Source organism: Mytilus trossulus, chromosome 1, assembly GCF_036588685.1.
Source record: "Mytilus trossulus isolate FHL-02 chromosome 1, PNRI_Mtr1.1.1.hap1, whole genome shotgun sequence".
Classification (NCBI taxonomy): Eukaryota; Metazoa; Mollusca; class Bivalvia; order Mytilida; family Mytilidae; genus Mytilus; species Mytilus trossulus.
Window position 1 is genome coordinate 51,167,050 of NC_086373.1, and position 20,447 is coordinate 51,187,496.

General features: G+C 32.0%; 3 protein-coding genes across 5 annotated transcripts; 1 reads left to right on the top strand and 2 right to left on the bottom strand.

Annotated features, from left to right (window-relative positions):
* Window positions 1–177: 177 nt before the first annotated feature.
* Window positions 178–9,641, top strand: LOC134726852 (sterol carrier protein 2-like). Its single transcript, XM_063591254.1, has 5 exons — window positions 178–252; window positions 3,372–3,543; window positions 6,469–6,696; window positions 7,242–8,018; window positions 8,626–9,641. The coding sequence occupies exons 2-5, from the start codon at window positions 3,441–3,443 to the stop codon at window positions 8,784–8,786; spliced, it is 1,269 nt and encodes a 422-aa protein (XP_063447324.1). The 5' UTR covers window positions 178–252; window positions 3,372–3,440; the 3' UTR covers window positions 8,787–9,641.
* Window positions 9,642–12,205: 2,564 nt separating this feature from the next.
* Window positions 12,206–16,646, bottom strand: LOC134726862 (transmembrane protein 69-like). 3 transcript variants are annotated; one of them, XM_063591274.1, is made up of 3 exons: window positions 16,520–16,646; window positions 14,522–14,616; window positions 12,206–12,993 (listed from the first exon to the last, which is right to left on the bottom strand). In XM_063591274.1, exon 3 carries the CDS (start codon window positions 12,983–12,985, stop codon window positions 12,224–12,226), a length of 762 nt encoding a protein of 253 aa, XP_063447344.1. In that variant the 5' UTR covers window positions 12,986–12,993; window positions 14,522–14,616; window positions 16,520–16,646; the 3' UTR covers window positions 12,206–12,223. The 3 variants fall into 3 exon arrangements, with proteins under 3 accessions (XP_063447344.1, XP_063447336.1, XP_063447352.1); XM_063591266.1 differs by lacking the exon at window positions 14,522–14,616; XM_063591282.1 differs by lacking the exon at window positions 14,522–14,616 and having other exon boundaries at window positions 16,530–16,644.
* Window positions 16,647–18,998: 2,352 nt separating this feature from the next.
* LOC134724867 (uncharacterized protein K02A2.6-like) lies at window positions 18,999–20,447 on the bottom strand. The gene has a single exon (XM_063588217.1). The coding sequence runs from the start codon at window positions 20,445–20,447 to the stop codon at window positions 18,999–19,001; it is 1,449 nt and encodes a 482-aa protein (XP_063444287.1).

A 20,447-nucleotide genomic window follows, 5' to 3' on the forward strand; every position in this document is an offset into this window, starting at 1 on the left:
AAGAATTTAAAGAATCCACGATATTATTTGTTATGAAATGTGTTTTATCTAATTCAAAATTTGTATTAACTATTTTTGAGATGAATAAAAGGTACAATGGAAAAAGATGTTTGAATTAAGGTTAAATAAAAAAATAATTACCCACATTAAGTTCGTTTTTATTAAAAATATTTCTGGTTTTCTATTTACCTTTGACAACAAAAGTTGAAAGTCCACATCTATGTCTACAAAAACAGAATTTATTATGTGAAGGTATAATTGTTTTGATATGAGCATATCTTTTTATTTTATTTTTTATTCGAAAGAAACGGTTTCCCCTCAAATTAGAAAATGACACCCAAGTTTTAGATAGCAAATATGTCAAAAATTAAATTGATCAGATTATTTTCATATGGCCAAAAGATTTTCACTTTGCTTACCACTAAGTAGAGGGTTAAAAGACCTCTTGAAATATTATTATTGTACTGTGACTCCAGCTTATCATTTTTCGTCCATAGAAAACAAAAAAAACCCAAAGAGATGACAAATAAATTATACACTCTAGCTTAGTCCAAATAATTATGCTTTCGAGACGCGACGGCCATACTTCCATGACGGCCCTAGGATGTGTTGGCCATACCGTCATATCGTCCATGGGACATATCGGCCACACATTGTAAGACGTATCGTCCACACTTTTATTTTTTTTTATTGAGTTTATTACATAAAATATAATACGAAAAATAAGTATTTGTTCATAATAATAACATAAATATGATTGTGTAGTAGTTTTTTTCTGCACATACGATCTTATTTATTCTTGTAAGAGTTATCTTTGCTCGATCATCATCGCTCGTGTTTACAACTTGTTACGGCCGTATTATGTAAGTATATTGATTATTTCTTCATTATCAGTTGTAAACATTTTCTAATGCCCGCGTCACACTGTCCCGCTTTTTACGCCGATGGCAACATGATTATAGAAATTTTCAAAATCGGGACTGATCGTATCCAGATCGGGATATTCCTAGTGCCATCTTTAACCATCGTAGGCAAGAATTTCACAACCAAATGTATGTTTTCACTCCGCTTGAACCCAGCTTGGGAGTTGTGTTTTTATAGTGATCTTGAATTGTATTTCCTTTACAATTTCTTGACAAAAGCATAATTAATACTTGTGTTCATCAAAGAAGTAATAATAAGCAATCAACAATCTTCTTAACTTTCCAGCTTAATCATAACTTGATTACAGCTGATTACCTTGTATTATATTTCAAAACTGAACTCATTGTTTTAATTATGACAGAAATTACAGTCTCCCATTCGGATATACATTTAGTCATTAATATTTATTCATTTTGTTCTATTTGCTATACACAAGATATCAAACAATCATCTAGAAAACAATAAGATATTTTAATATTTTATTAGATTAAACACATTCATTTACGATAAATATATAATGAGTAAACAAATGATATAACAAAAATTAAGATGAAAAATAATGTAAAAACAGTATTGTTTATTTAAAGTTATAATAACCATCTATAAGTATCAAAATAATTCATCTATAACATCTAAAAAAAACCAAAAAAACACCATGGACGATACGTCTTTACAAAGTATGGCCGTTTTTGTACTCTGGCCGTTTCATCTTTTCAGGGTATGGCCGTTTCATCCTATGGCCGTCATGTTAGTATGGCCGTTACGTCTTGCATTGATAATTATGACGTCTTGCCAGGCTATTATATTTTTTTTCTGAGGCGTCAAAGAAAAAAAAATATAATAGCCTTTCAAGACGTCATAATTATTTGGACTAACTCTAGCTGTGACATCTTTAGTCAAAATTATTATGACGTCTTGAAAGGCTATTTAATATTGTTTTGATACCTTCATGTGACGGTGTGACGTGTCAAAGCTAAAAAAATAAAAAAATAAAATTGCAAGACGTCATAATTATTTAGACTAGCACATCCTCAAAGTATATATTTCAAAAGAACAACTAATTAAACAGGATGCTGAAACAATTAAATCCATCAGGAAGTAACATACCCCAAGTCTGGTAATTTCATTTGTCTGGTAAGATTTTTCATTTAGTTAGCATTATATTAAATGAGCAGACTCACAGGAAAATAGAAATAACTGGCATGAATTGTATCACCTTCAAACTACCATCAACATTAGCAATACATGTACTAGAACAAGCTCTGTTAGGGTAAACATCGTATGCCTCACATGCAACAACTTGTTTTTGCCATATTCATGGGAACGCTAATTACCTGACAGATTTCTGGACTGGTTGAAGAATTTTGCTGTTTAATTTTTAAAAAATATTTAAAAAATACACTCATGATTTACTTGTTGATATTGCATAAATTATTTACTCATTCTAAATTGATTGAGTCAGCTTAATATCTCCCCCTGAATTAAATGATTTGCATGAATATCCAGTTATTATTGGCCTGATTTGATAGATATTTAATATTTTATCAGCCTATTATCTCCCCCTGAATTAATCAATTTGCAGGAAAATCTATTTATTGTCTCTTGATTTGTTTGATATTCAGGATACACAGCTCACTATCTCCCCCTGAATTGGTTGTTTTGCATGAATATCCTGTTATTATTGGCCTGATTTGAAAGATATTCAATAGATTCAGCATATTATCTCCCCTGAATTATTTGGTTTGTATGAATATCTATTTATTGTCTCTCCTGATTTGGTTGATTTATCAGGACACACAGCTCACCATCTCCCCCAGAAGTGGTTGATATGTAGGAATATCTAGTTATTGTCTCCCCCTGAATTGGTTGATTTTAAGTGAACTCAGCTGATTAACCATCTCTCCCTAATTTGGTTTATTTTCATACCAGATATTATCTCCCCCTGATTTGGTTGACTTGCTCTAAGACCCTGCTATTAGACTATAATTTTCATAAAACCATCTTTTGAAGCCAGATTATATAATTTTTGAACAGGTCACCATTTCTATAAATGAAGTATGACATCCTGGTACTCAGTCAAGTAAGAGCAACCAAAAGAGGAAAAATCAAACATATAATCGTCTTAATTTAAGGGGAAGGTTTACTGTTGTCATATCAAGAAAGGTAAAAAAAGGGGGTAAATAGAAAATAGTCTAAATGGTAAAATTTGCAGTTATATCCAGGTATTATTTCCCCTTGAATTGATTAATTTGCACTAATGCAATCAAGTATAAATATTGAGTTATTATCCCAACTTGAATTATTTGATATATCCCTTTTATTATCTCCCTCTAAATTGGTTGATTTATTGAGTTTCTACAACATGTACACCCCTTGATTAACATATTTACCCCCTCAAATCGTTAATATTTTTATTGATAACATGGATAAGTGAATTTTTCTTTCAGGTATATTGTAATTAAAATTTCAAGCACTGGTTATTAAAGGATTGAACTTAATCACACAAGGTTCTTAAAATGGATAAGAGGAAAAGAACTTTTGTTGTTGGTGTTGGAACCACAAAATTTGAAAGACCACTGAAAAAAAACTGGGACTATCATGACATGGGAAGAGAAGCTGGTATGTATGAGTGCAGACTTTTACTTTTCTCAACTAAAATTAAGACTGTACAGGACATGGTTAGAAATATTTAAAACACACATTCAAGAACTTAATTTTTATACAGTCAACAGGAAATTTTTCTGTCTGACATCGAAAGTCAGAAGACTTAGAAGTCCTTTTTATACGACCGCAAATTTTGAAAAAATTTTCGTCGTATATTGCTATCACGTTGGCGTCGTATTCGTCGTCGTCGTCGTCGTCGTCGTCGTCCGAATACTTTTAGTTTTCGCACTCTAACTTAAGTAAAAGTGAATAGAAATCTATGAAATTTTAACACAAGGTTTATGACCATAAAAGGAAGGCTGGTATTGATTTTGGGAGTTTTGGTCCCAACATTTTAGGAATTAGGGGCCAAAAAGGGCCCAAATAAGCATTTTCTTGGATTTCGCACTATGACTTTAGTTTAAGTTAATAGAAATCTATGAAATTTTGACACAAAGTTTATGACCACAAAAGAAAGGTTGGGATTGATTTTGGGAGTTTTGGTTTCAACAGTTTAGGAATTAGGGGCCAAAAAAGGGCCCAAATAAGCATTATTCTTGGATTTCGCACAATAACTTTAGTTAAAGTAAATAGAAATCAATGAAATTTGAACACAATGTTTATGACCACAAAAGGAAGGTTGGTATTGATTTTGGGAGTTTCGGTCCCAACAGTTTAGGAATTAGGGGCCAAAAAGGGACCCAAATAAGCATTTTTCTTGGTTTTCGCACCATAGCGTTAGTATAAGTAAATAGAAATCTATGAAATTTAAACACAAGGTTTATGACTATGAAAGGAAGGTTGGTATTGATTTTGGAAGTTAATTTTTGGTCCCGTTTTCAAATTGGTCTACATTAAGGTCCAAAGGGTCCAAAATTAAACTTAGTTTGATTTTAACAAAAATTGAAACCTTGGGGTTCTTTGATATGCTGAATCTAAAAATGTTCTTAGATTTTTTATTATTGGCCCAGTTTTCAAGTTGGCCCAAATCAAGGTCCAAAATTAAACATTGTTTGATTTCATCAAAAATTGAATAATTGGGGTTCTTTGATATGCCAAATCTAACTGTGTATGTAGAATCTTAATTTTTGGTCCAGTTTTAAAATTGGTCTAAATTAAAGTGCAAAGGGTCCAAAATTAAACTAAGTTTGATTTTAACAAAAATTAAATTCTTGGGCCTCTTTGATATGCTGAATCTAAACATGTACTTAGATTTTTGATTATGGGCCCAGTTTTCAAGTTGGTCCAAATCAGGATCTAAAATTATTATATTAAGTATTGTGCAATAGCAAGTCTTTTCAATTGCACAGTATTGTGCAATGGCAAGAAATATCTAATTTCACAATATTGTGAAATAGCAATTTTTTTTTTAATTAAGAGTTATCTTTCTTTGTCCAGTATAGTAAGCAAGAAATATCTGCAAGAATTTTTTTTAATTGGAGTTATCTTTCTTTGTCCAGAATCAACTTAAATCTTTGTTATATACAATGTATATTCACTTTTTACTACCAACTGATAAATTTAAATAATCTTTACCATTCAGTGATAACAAGCAGTTTTTTTTACATCTTAATATTTTATGATGTATTTAAATGAGTAGTAATTGTTGCAAACTCCATTAGAATATTTTAATTGACATTAGTTTTGGAATAAGGGAAAGGGGGATTTGATTAAAAAATTGGGTTCAATTTTTCTCATTTGAAATTTCATAAATAAAAAGAAAATTTCTTCAAACATTTTTTTGAGAGGATTAATATTCAACAGCATAGTGAATTGCTCTAAGAGAAAACACAAACAAATTTTAAGTTCATTTGAATACATTCATTCTGTGTCAGAAACCTATGCTGTGTCAACTATTTAATCACAATCCAAATTTAGAGCGGAATCCAGCTTGAATGTTGTGTCCATACTTGGCCCAACCGTTCAGGGTTCAACCTCTGCGGACGTATAAAGCTACGCCCTGCGGAGCATCTGGTTAGACTTTGACATTTGCTCAGTAAAGCTTCACAATTGGTCTCATACAAGACATAAAATAGGTTATTGTAGTTTAAATAGAAACTACCGAATACTAAATACCAAAAACGCTAACTGGTTAACTGTACTTTTTCTTTTTAAATTTTGATAGATTTGATATAAATTGAAATTGAAATCATTAAATAGTTGTTTTCTTTAAAAACTGTTGTCATTGTAATTAATTTGACAGATCAATTGTCCAGTATATTATTTGCTATTGTTAATAAATAAAATATAGATTTATTTAGAACTTGTTTCTCAGCTAGGGGCAAGATCTTAAGGAAACATAATTAGAATACATGTTTTTAACAGTAACTTTAAATCAGTAATGCGATTTACTTCATTATTATATTTTTGTTCTTATATTGTGTAGACCTACATCTGAATTTGTAATCTCCGTCGTACAAAGCTTAATCATACTTTAAACTCAAAAATTGTGAAATGCAAACCAATGTGAATGTAATCAATGTATTCTTGATAGTATGAGTAACAAGCTTTGACTTAATCATTTCAAATTGAAACACTCCACATTATTTTTTGAGACAAGAGAAAATAAAAAAAATCATTGGTTTCAGACATATTAAATTCTACGGGATCAAGAAGGTTTTTTTTCAATCTTAAGCTACCAGTTAACCAGTTTATCCGAGTAACCAGTTAGGCAGAAGTGTACGATTTGACAACACTAATAAACTTCAACCATTTTGACCACATTTATTTCCCTTTTCATTAAAAACGAGAGACAATTTTTATAGATTTTAGAAAGTACCTAAGAATGTTAATTACACTTGACTTTGAAGGCTAACTATGGAAAAATTAGTTTTCAGGTCTCTTATTTTGCATACAATTGAACTGAAATAAATTCCTTACATGTTTTTTTTCCATAAACAGGTAAAGCAGCATTAGAAGATGCCAAGATTCCATATTCTAAGGTTCAAGCAGTTGTGGCAAGTTATTGTTATGGGGAACCAACATGTGGACAGAGAGCTGCCTATGAACTTGGATTGAGTGGAGTACCAGTGTTCAATGTAAATAACAATTGCTCCTCAGGTTCCAGTGCCCTTATGTTGGCAAGGAGACTGGTTCAAAGTGGTATTGAGGACTGTGTCATGGCTTTAGGTACTAATTCAATAATGCACTAAGCACATTCTTTATAATTTAGTTATTATACATTTGTATTTTAATTTCATATTATCCTATCAAACATTTATAATGCACAGACTAAAAATCTAAGTCATATACAGTTAAAGGGAGATAATTCAAAAGAAAAAAAGTTAATGTTTTGAATTTCCTTGTGGAGACTTTCTATCCATTTCTATCTTGAAATGATGAACAACAGTATTGCTTTGTTTGTGGAACTTTGCAGGGAAGTTTCTTTTTTCCTAACCTGTTATGAAATCAAGTTCTTTAAATACAAAAAAGAATGTAGTGGCAGATCCAGGTATTTTCATAAGGGGAGGTCCATTGTCTGCTTTTATATAAGAGGAAGCTGTGCCATCATGCTTCAGTGATTCCCTAAATAATCAACCAAATTTTCCCAACTAAACCTGCCTCTGCAATGTTTTTCAAATATATGCCTCAAGGTACATAAGAAGATCTAGATCAAATTCAGATTGACTTAGTTAAAAAAAAAAGATGACAAAATATGTTTGATTTTATTTCAGGCTTTGAAAAAATGGAGAGAGGACTTTCAGAAAGATATCCAGAGAAGGAATCCCCTGTCAAACGTCACATGGACCACATGGTTACCATAGGAGCAGACCCTGGTCTAATTCAACCTAGAATGAACGCAATGACATCAGACGTTGTCAAATTATATGCTTATGCTGCAAGAGAGTATCTGGAAAAGTACCCAGAAGCCAATATTGATGACATGGTTAACATTTCATATAAAAATCATAAACAAAGTGTACATAATCCTAAAGCCAGTATTTCTAAAGAAATATCTCGTTCCGATATAAAAGATAAAATGATGCTGTGTCATCCAATCACATTTTGGATGTCTGCTCCCGTTGCTGATGGTGGTGCATGCGTTATTGTTTGTAGCGAAGAATTTGTCATACGTCATGCTCTACAAAGAAAAGCAGTAGAAATCATCTCACAGCACTTAGTAACTGACTTGCCGTCATCATTTGAAAAAAGTTACATTGATTTGTCAGGGTACCAGATGGCAAAAGAAGCAGCGAGGAGATGCTTTAAAGAATCAGGTCTCACTCCTGATAATGTAAATGTTGTTGAGGTTCATGACTGTTTCTCTTGTAATGAAATGTTAATGTATGAGGCTTTAGGGCTAGCCAAAGAAGGAACAGGATACCAGTTGATTAGAAATAGTGAATGGCGTAAAAATAAAGAAGGTGGAGAAATGTGTTATTTGAACAATAAATGGGTTGTTAACCCCTCAGGAGGACTGGAGTCAAAAGGTCATCCAATAGGTGCTACAGGTAAGGGCTTTAAGAAAGGAACTTGAAGACTTCTTTAATCTTATATCTTTAATCATGATTTACTTCTGCGAGAATTTCAGTTTTACATGATTGAAATCTGTTACATAATTTTTCATATATTTATTTACCATATACAATGTAGGTCTATGTCAGACTATGTGTGGCCTTCATTGATAAGGAAAAACAATACTGTTAGTCAGCCAGCGGCTGTGAATAAATTATTAGTTGTTGGATACCAATTTTAGTGAATATATTACAAATGTTATATAGAAATGTATGAAGCCTTTGGCAAAACCGGGAAATCAAATAATCACGAAAATCATATTTTTCCTCATCCAGGAAAGAAACAAGAAATCATCACATATTCAAAAACTTTAAATCAAGAAAAATAATTAAAGACCAAAGCAGATACATTTTTGTACATAAGATTGTGAACCGTGGTAGAAATCCCAATCTTGTACAAACAGGACAGATTATTGAAAAATGAGCAAAAAGATCATTTTACAATCACACCAACAGATATCCATGTATGCCAACAAACCATAATAACTCTGATTAGTAAATAAAAAGAAATGTTCTCAAAGCATCAATTTTCTTATTCTTGCAGGTCTTGCTCAGTGTGCTGAATTAGTTTGGCAGTTGAGAGGTCAAGCTGGTAAACGACAAGTTGAAGATGCTAAAATTGGGTTACAACATAACTTTGGTATAGGTGGAGCTGCAGTAGTTACATTATATAAAAAATATGGCATCCAACAAGCAAAATTGTAGATGCATACAATACCATGAGCATCTTAACAGGTCCAGCTCCCGTAACAATTGGAAAGAACAAACAATCAAAATATGTCTAAATCTGAACATGGAATCCAATAATGTTCATATATAGTAATCTAAATACGGGTGATATTTTTTTTATCCTAATGAAAGCATTTTAATTATGGTACATGTGATTTTCATATTTTTAAAGAACAAAAGAAATATCATGTTATCAGTTGTATAAACAGATGATTAGAATATAATTTCATATATTTGTTGAATGCTATATAAACAGAACACATTTTTCATTAAGTTAAATATGGATGGCAAAACTATTAATATATTTGCTTTGTTAATGATGTCATTTGCTGTAAAAATTATATACAGTGTAAATATTCTGTCTATTCCGGAATAACCAATTTATATGGAATTTTCTCGTACATTATGCATATCAATAAATGGAATACTTCTATTTTTTTTTTAATTAACTGACAACTTGTAGTATGTTGTGTTTTGTGTATCAGTCCATGTTAAGTTTTATGTTAAGGTCTAGATAAAAGCAACTGCAACTCATAGAGGAGGAATCTTTTGAAACTTTGCCAAGGGAGGAACTAAATAAAGTCAGCTTGACTTCCTTTTACATATAAAATAGTAAGCGACGGGAAAAGGTGTCAATTTCTTTATTTCCTAAAAGAATAAATCAGAATAAAATTGTTATTGATTTAGAATATTTTAAGTTCAATATACATAGAATTTTTTGTTTTTGATACTGATTTTAACACCATGAATTATATAGCAATTCTGTTGATACAAATACACTGTATTATAATAATTGTTTTTTAAAAGTTATTACCTTAAAAAAAGCATAATTAGAATGATCTGTTTAAAAATAAGAATAGTCAGTTTTTGTTTGATTGAAGAATATTTATAAGATTGTAATATTGTTGACATTCCAGAGAATAAACAGAAAATAAAGTTAATTGAAGTCTTATATTTTTATCATTCAATATGTAGAACTAAAATAAACAGCAACCCAAAATATAATTATTATTTTCCCTTTACCATGAGAAGTACATTTTTTAGCTGTCTGTCTTGTGAAATGTTCATCCCACTCTGATAAAATTTTCTTCACTGTTTTCTCTGCAATTTTGAATCAGAGCTCCTGAAATTTGGTATGAAGGTACATGAAATCATGCTTTATTATTAAACAGGTTTTAACATCCACCAGTGATCATCCTTTTCACTTAACACTTACAGCAGGGGTATCTTTAGACAGAAATAGCTCACAGTTCAACTTGTTAGTTCTTCAGATGTGGTTACAATGCATTTTGTGAAAATGTTTATATAAATTATTGAACCGGCTCTCAAAAACAATTCTTGATTTCTCCTTTTTAGCTCACCTGGCCCATTTGTTTTCCCTTTTCTCATTACTTGGCGTCTGTTGTCGGTAGTCGTTAGCTTTTACAAAAATCTTATCCTCTGAAACTACTGGGCCTAATTTAATCAAACATGGTCAAAATCATTATAGGTTATCTAGTTTAAAAATTGTGTCTGGTGACCCGATCAACCAACCAAGATGGCCTCCAAGGCTAAAAATAAGACTGGGGTAAAAACCAGTTTTTGGCTAATAACTCAAAAACCAAAGCATTTAGAGCAAATCTGATATGGGCTTAAATTGTTATTCAGGTCAAGATAAAGGAGTTATTGCCCTTTATAGTCATTTTTTAACCAGTTTTTAGTAATTTTTTTTAATCCTTTACAAAAATCTTCTTCTCTGAATCTACTGGGCCAAATTTGTATATGCATACCTTGCAAGGTCCTCATATGCATGGGCATCATGCAGCCAGTTTTCACTTGACCTCAACCTTATTTCATAGATCAGTGAACAAGGTTAAGTCAAGTCCATATCTCAAATTCTATAAGCAATAGGTTTAGTATAATTGGTGTATGGAAGGATTGTAAGGTGTACATGTCCAACTGGCAGGTGTCATCTGATCTTGATCTCAGTTTCATGGTTCAGTGTTCGTATTTTGGTCTGTTTTTTTCTGGTACTATATGCAATTTAAAGGTAGGTCTATAATATTAGGTGTATGGAATGATTGTAAGTTGTACATTTCCAACTGGCAGGTATCATCTGACCTTGAACTCATTTTTATGGTTCAGTGGTCAAAGATTACCTAATGAGTTCTGGTCTTTTTTTTTTGTCGAGCCTGCAATTTTTGTTGCAGAAAGGTCGACATAAGGATAGTGATCCGGTGGCGGCGGCAATAGCTAACTTCTTAAAAGCTTTATATTTTAGAAGGTGGAAGACCTGGATGCTTCATACTTTGTATGTAGATGCCTCATGTTACGAACTTTCGGTCAGTCACATGTCCAAGACCTCATTTTCACGGTTCAGTGACTACTTGAAAAAAAAAGTTATAACATTTTTTGTTATGTTAATATCTCTCTCATTATAAGTAATAGGATAACTATATTTGTTATGTGCGTACCTTGCACGGTCCTCATGCGCATCACACGTTTTCACTTGACCTCAACCTCATTTCATGGATCAGTGAACAAGGTTAAGTTTTGGTGGTCAAGTCCATATCTCAGATACCATATTAAAGCAAAAGGTCTTGTATATTCAGTGTATGGAAGGATTGTAAGGTGTACATATCTAATTGGTAGGTGTCATCTGACCTTGACCTCATTTTCATGGTTCAGTGGTTATAGTAAAGTTTTGTGTTTTGGTCTGTTTTTCTTATACTACATGTATATGCAAAAGGTCTACTACTAAATCCATTCATTTAGGACACCTGTCTATTGTTGAAGACCTTGGTTATTAGTGATGCAAGGTTTCTGTCTCAAGGAAAATATTCCTACATCTACTTATTTATCTTCTGACTTTGCTTATCAATATTTTGAAAACACTTTTAGGAAGTTGCTAACATAGCAAACAAGGATTTGTTTTTCATTCATCCCTTGATCTATAAAACTGTGTGTAAAACAACAAAGGCAATATTATAAAAATTCCCTTCTTTTGATTATATTTTATGCATCTCACCATATACATGATCATGATATATGACTGAAAAAGTCATTCAACTCAACACATGAATTATTTCCTTTGAAGGATGTTTTTTCCACTTTTTTTTGTGTTTGTTACTGGTTATTCATTCTTATTGCATCCTTCAAATTCAGCAATAAATTTCTTTTAAATGGTCATGATTTGATGATTGTGGGAAACACAAAGAAAATACCTGATAATAACCAATATATTCATGCAAGTGTTCAACCTAACACCTGGATGTTAAGCAACAAATCAATCTGACAATAGGGAAACTTATTTTGGTAAATGAACATGTAAAATCTATATAAAGTCCAAACTTAACCATCTGACTATGTTAACATCTGAATAAATGTACATGTAAGATCATCATTGATTACTAATATTGTAATTCACATTGTTTTTATTCTGTAGTATTCACATCGTTAAATTCACTCTTCAATAAATAGCTACACATAAAAGTAGTCCACAATGATAAAATTGCTACAAATGTTAGAATGAAACGTAATCCTTTGAACCAAGGGGGATAAGCCCAAGACACCATGTCATAATATCCAGCACCTGCTAATCCTCCAATCACAACAAACAATGACAGTGGATGTGGCATCATAAGTCCACCCCATGCCACTAAGGATGGCACCACACTGACACCAAGACTTATCCAGCCTGGTCTCAATACACTTTCTTCCGATATTGAAAATCCCCATCTTACTCCTCCAAGAAATGACAAAATGGTTGCTCCATAAGCCATTTGAGCAAAACATATACTTGGCATAAACACACTACTGAAGATCATATACCCAGGAGCTGCTACAAAAGGGATTAATCCAGAGGCTCCAAGTACTAACGCTGGAACTGGGGAACGCTTTAATTCTTTCATGCTGCCCCATACTGTCACTGCTTTTGTTTCCCTGTCTTCATGAAAAGATCGTAAAGAACATGTCTGGAAATCATTTGCCGTCAAAAAATTTGTCTTTAACTTGTTTAGATGTCCAGCACCTATAATGTTCTGTGAATGCAAGTCCTTCCATGAATTACATTGTTTGCCTGTGTATAACTTATTTTCGAAAATGTTTATGCCTTTTCTCTTACAACAGAGTGGTCTGTATTGGCTGATAACATGACTACTGTTGTAGTGTCTAACAATCTGTCTCACAGCTTGCATTATTAAATCTACAAACAGAAAAAAAGGTATGGTCATTGATTGAGTGAATTGTTGATAGCAATGAGATTTAGTCTCAGTTTAACTTTATGACTGCGATTGCTAACACAAATTAAGTTTTTGCAACAAAGTTCAAAGAGTTGCTTAATGCTGATAGTCTTTTCACAAAGGATATTCACGTAATTTATTTTACACCAGGCAGGATAGGTGGTCACTGAACATGGTAAAAGGTGTTTGACTGACTGCACAATAAAAGAAATTTTGAGTTTTTAATGTATAATTTTATCATTTTTAATATTCTAAATAATGGTTCAAAACCTATGGCGGCTGGCCCACAATCATTGACAATGATTATCTTTTATTTAACATGTTAACATGGTTAAGCTAAATTTTGTTTTTCAAACTTTATGAAAGTTAAACATTTGCCAAGTACTTTTTCCTCTTAAGATAGTCAAGGTTAAAAAATGCCCCTTAAAAACATAGGACATATTTCCAAAATGAAAACATGTTACTATAAACATAAAGCAGAAACCATTTACACCCTCCAGGGTTCTCGCTAAGGCGAGTCCATGAGTCCTGGACTCATCAAAATCTGTCTGGACTCACCATTTTCAAAACTGGTGAGTCCACAGATACATCAATATTGAAATATTTTGTATAAACTGAACACATTTAAACACAAATATCATCTTTTTATAGCAAAAATTTAAAAAGTAATCTAAATTTAATGTCATTTCATTGCTCTGTGAGGCCATGGAAACTAAAATATTACATTAAATTGCAATAAAATGTGTTCTTCTTGCTGTTGGACTCACCATGACCAAAAATGATGAGTCCCTGGATTCACCTTCAAAAATCCTTAGCGAGAACCCTGCCCTCATAATATATAACGATCAGATATGGAAAATGTGTCAACATCAAACAATAAAAAGAGCCTGTAATACAATTTTTAAAAATGCAAAGCAGAAATCATGTGAGTTGGCATCTATGGTAGGTAGGGTGCCTGAGCTCTAGGAAACAAGTTTTTTTGCCTAATCATAAAATGTATTGTACATATTATAGTAGCTGCTTTTAGACAGACACTTTTGCACTCAGACTCCTTGCTAAACTTATCGTAAAAAACAAGTTAATGGAATCATAACAAGCTTTGTTGTCATCATACATGACATATCCTATGCAGCATGGTTATTTACATTTTAACAAGTGTTTGATGGCGTTATGGTATTAAATAAAAGATAAATCAAGTTTTTAACATACAGGAATACAGCACTGTCAGAGCAGGCTGGTATTACTATAGAGTATTAGGCCATGATTTTTTAATTTGTTGGTTTACGGATCCTCTGACCCGATTTTGCCGATTTGCAGAATTAACCGATCCTAACAAAAACATTATCTCTAAAAAATAAATAAAATATCCTTTTTTAATGAAATGAAATGCATAATCCATTAGACACTAACGGAATTGATAACAATTTCTGTTGTGATAACTAAAACTTCTAACTTACGTATCTTAAAATAGACAAATAAATCATAACTGACCTTGAAATGTTGTTTGCGCAAATACATTTTGTGGCAGGAAACCTGTGTTTAAAACCCATTACATATTAAGTTTGTTTCCCGTATTTGTCATTATTCTGTAAGATAGAAAAAAAATGGAGAATGAACTTGTCCAACCATGGTTAAGTTGAAGAAATTAATTAAAACAAATCCTCTGGAATTTTCTTCAGACTTGTCATTGATAATTAAATTTTTTTTTATTTGGATATAAAAAACAGGAATTCATGACAATTGATGAACCCAATATCCTCCTTTTTCCAGTGGATGAGTCTATTACTTTTTTGACATGTGTATTGAAACTTATTTTAGTATGACGTTTTTTCTTTATTTTTTCTTGATCTTTCTTGATCAGTTTTCATGTTTGAAGATCATTTACCACCAAGTTTCCTGAAATTTAAATAAAATGCTACATTTGTGAAATGATGATTTACTTTCGCCTTTGTCCGTGGACACAAACCCCCTTTTTTCACAGAAAATTATTAGACAATGTCAAGCGATATTTATGGCAGCTGAGTAATAATATTTCATCAAACCAATATATAAGAAATTATGATCAAATAGCAAACCATACATGTATTGTATGAAAAGTGAAATATATTTTTTTGGATTATTTTTCTGTCTTGAGAGATTTAAAAAAAAAAATCTGACCAAACTGCCTTTTTCATGCGGAAAATCCGTAAACCAACAAATTAAAAAAAGGCAGTGTTTGCACGTACCCACATGCGGGTACGAAAAGTCAAATTGCCGTTCTAGGCTGCGCGTACCCACATCCGGTTTTCTAATAAAATGCCATAGGATCGGGTATTAAACGTGAAATATCTACGGAAATTATCGATAATATGGGATATCGTGTAAATCAAGTCAAGAGTATGAAAAAATATTATTTTCAAAAGATCTCAAATTGTGTTTATTAAATAATGATATATAATAAACATTGCAAAATTAAATTCACAATGATGGAAAATGAAACTGTACAGTCCCTGAAAAAAAAGTAAAAGAAAACTACTATAAAAAGTAAAGTTCGAGTTTATAAAATTTAAAGAAGCAAGTAATAATATCAATTTAAACCAATTATAAAAGATTCATTTGGAACAAATTTTCATATCAAATACGATTGTTTTGGCACAGATTTCAACCCGGCTGCTCATTTCAAATGTTGCCAGCCTACGTTCACATTTCATATTATTCATTATTACTTGCTTCTTTAAATTTTAACTTTTATAAACTCAAGCTTTAATTTTAGTAGTTTTATATATTTTAAAATATCATATGGGTATATTTTTAATTATAAACATTTTAATTTGCATTAAAATTTAATAATAGTATTAATTTCTATCATGGTTTTTTTACTGTACATTTTCCATCATCATGATCATTGTGTGTTGTGCATTAAAAATTTTGCAATGTTTATTATGTATTTTGCAATGTTTATTATGTATCATTATTTGATAAATACGATTTGAAAATATTATTTTTCATACTCTTCACTCGTTCTAAACAATATCCCCACATTATCGATAATTTCTGTAGATATTTCACGTTTTATACCCGATCCGATGGCATTTTATTAGAAAACCGGATGTGGGTACGTGCAGCCTAGAATGGCAATTTGACTATTCGTTCCCGCATGTGGGTACGCGCAGACACTGCCTTAAAAAAAAACTGGCCTTACTATTACTTAACTATCTGCAAGCACCTTGGCTATACAGTGTACATTGTCATTGTGTCATAATTATACAAAGCCAGGGTAAATCTATTTCATTTCCAAAATATAGCATCATAACTGTTCATAACACCAGAGACATAATATATGTCTCTGCTAGTGATAACACATTCATTGACAATGACAGTTTGTAAATGAACAGATCAAAGCCAGAGGTTTTCTAAAACAGTTGAAACTTTATTTATAGAAAAAAACATAGTTTTTAGTTTCCCTTGACTTAAAATATCAATTTATTGTCATTATAAAGACATTCAAACCTTATTAAACCTTGAAAATAGCAATAGCAGACAGTTTTGACATTTTTCACAGATCATATCTGGTACTTTCCACTTTTTATGCACCTAAGGGAAAATAATTGTAAAGGAAACCGGGCACCAGAGTATTTCAATATTATAAAGGTTGTACAATGCAGGATTTGAATTCCGGCAATACTAAAATTAAAAAAATAATCTAGAAAATAACCATACCACACAAATATACAGTCAGAGATATAACTCTATAGGGTTATTACAGAAAATAACATAAATGTGTTATAAACGTATTTAAACTTTTGGTATTTAGCTGTATTTTGCCTCCGAATGACCTTATATCACCTCCGAATAACCTTTTGACGTCAAGCAACAATCACTTTTTAGTTGTGACGTCAAATATTTTGAATTATGAAGTCAAAGCAATCGGAACAACTCGGCCTTTCTGGTTGCACGAAGAAATAACGCTATTGTACTGCGTAGCGAGAATGGCCGAGTAGTTACGATTGGAAGTCAAAGTTTACGGGAACCTGTGTGATGTTATGTAATGGCGGACAAATTTGCATACAAGTGTAAATACCTCTATTACAGATACTTTTCTTTAAATTTTCTAAATCTGTAATAACATATGTTTGTTATTAGTAAAATTATTTAATCTATATAGTGGACTCAAGGGAACTCTTGAGACTTTGCGCAGAAACTAAATGCATAGCCTTTATAATTAATTTTGAAATTAAATTAATACATTTTGATTAACCATGGTTAATCAATGAGACAAGGCTTTCAAGGAATTAACTTAGATGTGATAACAAGGCTTAGTTATTAAAGGAACATGAGGAATGTAACTTATTATATAAGACACTTGGGAATTACTGAGAAACTTGCTCAGAAACTCATTACATGCTCTGGTTATTATTTCTTACAATAAATTTAAATACATTGAATTAAGCATGATTTATGTCTGAGCAAATGCTTTGAAGTGGTATAGAGAAGCTGTGATAACACCCTTTAGTTATTACAGGCATATTTTTTTTTCTGAAATAACATATAGGCGTACTATTCAAAATTTGAATACTATGAACTGTTATATAAATAGATACATAAAGACAATAGTAATAGCAATAGAACTTGTATACATTTTAACTAAACTTATGATGTATATTGTCCCTTTGAAACATGTAACATACGCATGTTATCACCGTTTTATGATTTTTTAGTCCACAATAACAAATGTATGTTACACGTGGTATGTTATTTTCCTGTAATAACCCTATAGAGTTATATTATTAATTCGTATATTTTAACAAATTTGATTCGTTTAGGGATAGTCACATGTTAAACTATATTTTCGAAGGTAGAGAAAAACGGCGGATAGCAAAAAGCATATTGCACAGAGCATATTGCACGGTTATTTTTAGAATATCTAAAACCCGATTTACTTTAAGATGTCAAACAAACAAAAAAAAGTATATAAAATAACAACTAATATGTTATTATTGCCAAGGAGACAATATGATATCTATAAAATACAAACAAAATCAAATGACGATTTTGATACAAATATGCATAATGGTCTGAAATTAATAATATAACAAATATAGCCTTTCTAAGAGGTCAATACAGGATATATCGACCCAAAGAAGTATATCGACCTCGGACTTCGTCCTCAGTCAATATACTTCTTTCAGGTCAATATATCCCTGTATCGACCTCATACAAAGGCTATATTTGTATAATATCCCTGAATGATATAAGATCATATAAATTATTTAAAGAAATGGAATATAAAACCAAAATTGCTATTCAAACGTGAAAAATAGGCCGAGAAAATAGGTAAGTACAGAGCCACATAAAACAATTGAAGTACCAGAAATTTTATACACATTGAAAGATTGATCATTGTAAATATAATTTTAGATCTTCTAACATTGTAGACAAACTGTAATATCTTTGCTATGTAATAATACAATCCAGTTTCTATAACTAATTTATTAACAAGTACATCGTTTGATGGTCAGACTACAGAATGACAACATGTGTATAAGAACTTCAATTGATCTATTTAATTGCATGTTTATTTAAGAACGTGCAGGCATGTGAGAGTTGCTGATCTGTCAATTATAATTACTGTAACAGATGATACGGTAATAAAGTGAGGTGAACTTTATAACACTTCTCCGGCCTTAGATAAAAACAAATTAAAAACAAATTAACTCAATTACAGAAAATTAATGTCTTTTCACGGCTACTGATTGATAAGTCCATATCAGTTTGAAAACAAATAAAAATGTCAGATCACAAAGATTCATTCGCTAAAGTTTGTCTGCACTGAAACTATAATGTCCTACTATGAAAATAAAAATAAAAATGTTCGCACTGGTCTTGTTGTTATTTCTTACACTAATTGATATGTACACATACACTGCGAAGTACTTAATGCACTTCAAACGGTTGTGAGGATTATTATGCCTCTTTATAAATCAACCATTTATTTTAACACAAAATCCTTTAAATGCGATGGTTCTTTTCTTATCCTCTTCGGATAGCGTGGTTCCATTTGTTCAGTGATGTTTAACGGTTTCTCTACTTGCGGTTGTTCGGTCTCAGGAGTACTTATCGGTATAGTTATTTCTGGTTCAAACAAATCACTGTCATTGTCATATTTTTCTTCATTTTCATTGTTTGTGCATTCGAAGTTCCGTACTCTGATGTGGTCAATATGTCTCCGAATGACACGTCCATCTTCCAATTTAATATGAAATGAAAGTGGTCCTGATTGTTTTATAACTTCTCCCGGAATCCATTTAATCTTCGAACCAATTGCGAAATTTCGGGCAAATACTCCCTGTCCTACATTAATTTGTCTGTTCACAGATTTCTTATCGTGATAATGTTTTTGTTTTTGTTGTCTCTCCTGAACTCGCTTCTCGATATTTGGAAAAACTAAATCTAGACGCGACTTGAGTTTCCTTTTCATAAGCAATTCTGATGGTGCCAATCCTGTCGTTGTTTGTGGCGTTATACGGTAGTTGAAAAGAAAACGGTTCAACTTCTCTTGGACAGTTCCTTCTTTGATTTTCTTCATACCTTCTTTGAAACTCTGCACTGCTCGTTCAGCACAACCATTACTAGCTGGATGCCACGGCGCAGAAGTACGATGCTCAATTCCATTTGATTTCACATAATCGGCGAATTCCTTGCTAGTAAATGCGGCTCCATTATCACTAATAATGAGATCACATAATCCATGTGTTGCAAACGTTTGTTCAAGTTTTGCAATCGTAGCTTCGGATGTTGTAGAATTCATTACGTGTATGTCTATCCATTTTGAATACGCATCAACCATAATTAGAAATGATTTGTTCATGAATGGTCCTGCAAAGTCTATGTGTATTCTTGACCACGGATGGCTCGGATATTCCCACGGATGTAACGGTGCTTCTGCTGGTAACTTGCGGTTTTCCTGACAACTGTAACAATTAACTACAGTTAATTCCAAGTAATTGTCCATTCCCGGCCACCATATGTAGCTTCTTGCTAGACTTTTCATTCTAGTAATCCCTGGATGTCCTTGGTGTAATTCATTTAACATGGCTTCACGTCCTGGTTGTGGTATAATTACTCTTCCTCCCCACAATATGCATCCGTCCTGACTACTGAGTTCATTTTTCCTACTATAATACGGTCTTATTTCTTCATTTGGACATTTTGACGGCCATCCATTCAAAATGTATCTAAGCACCATAGATAGTATTGATTTCTTTTTCGGATCGAAATGTACAAGTACTGATGCGGATTTCAACAGCTGTTTTGACTCTATGAACGCTTTTTCCTGTTCTTTTCCCCAACTCCATTTTGTGTCTTTCTGTAGAAGTACATGTAGCGGCTTCAACAAGTGAGACAAATTCGCTAAGAATCTATTGTAATAGTTCAGCAT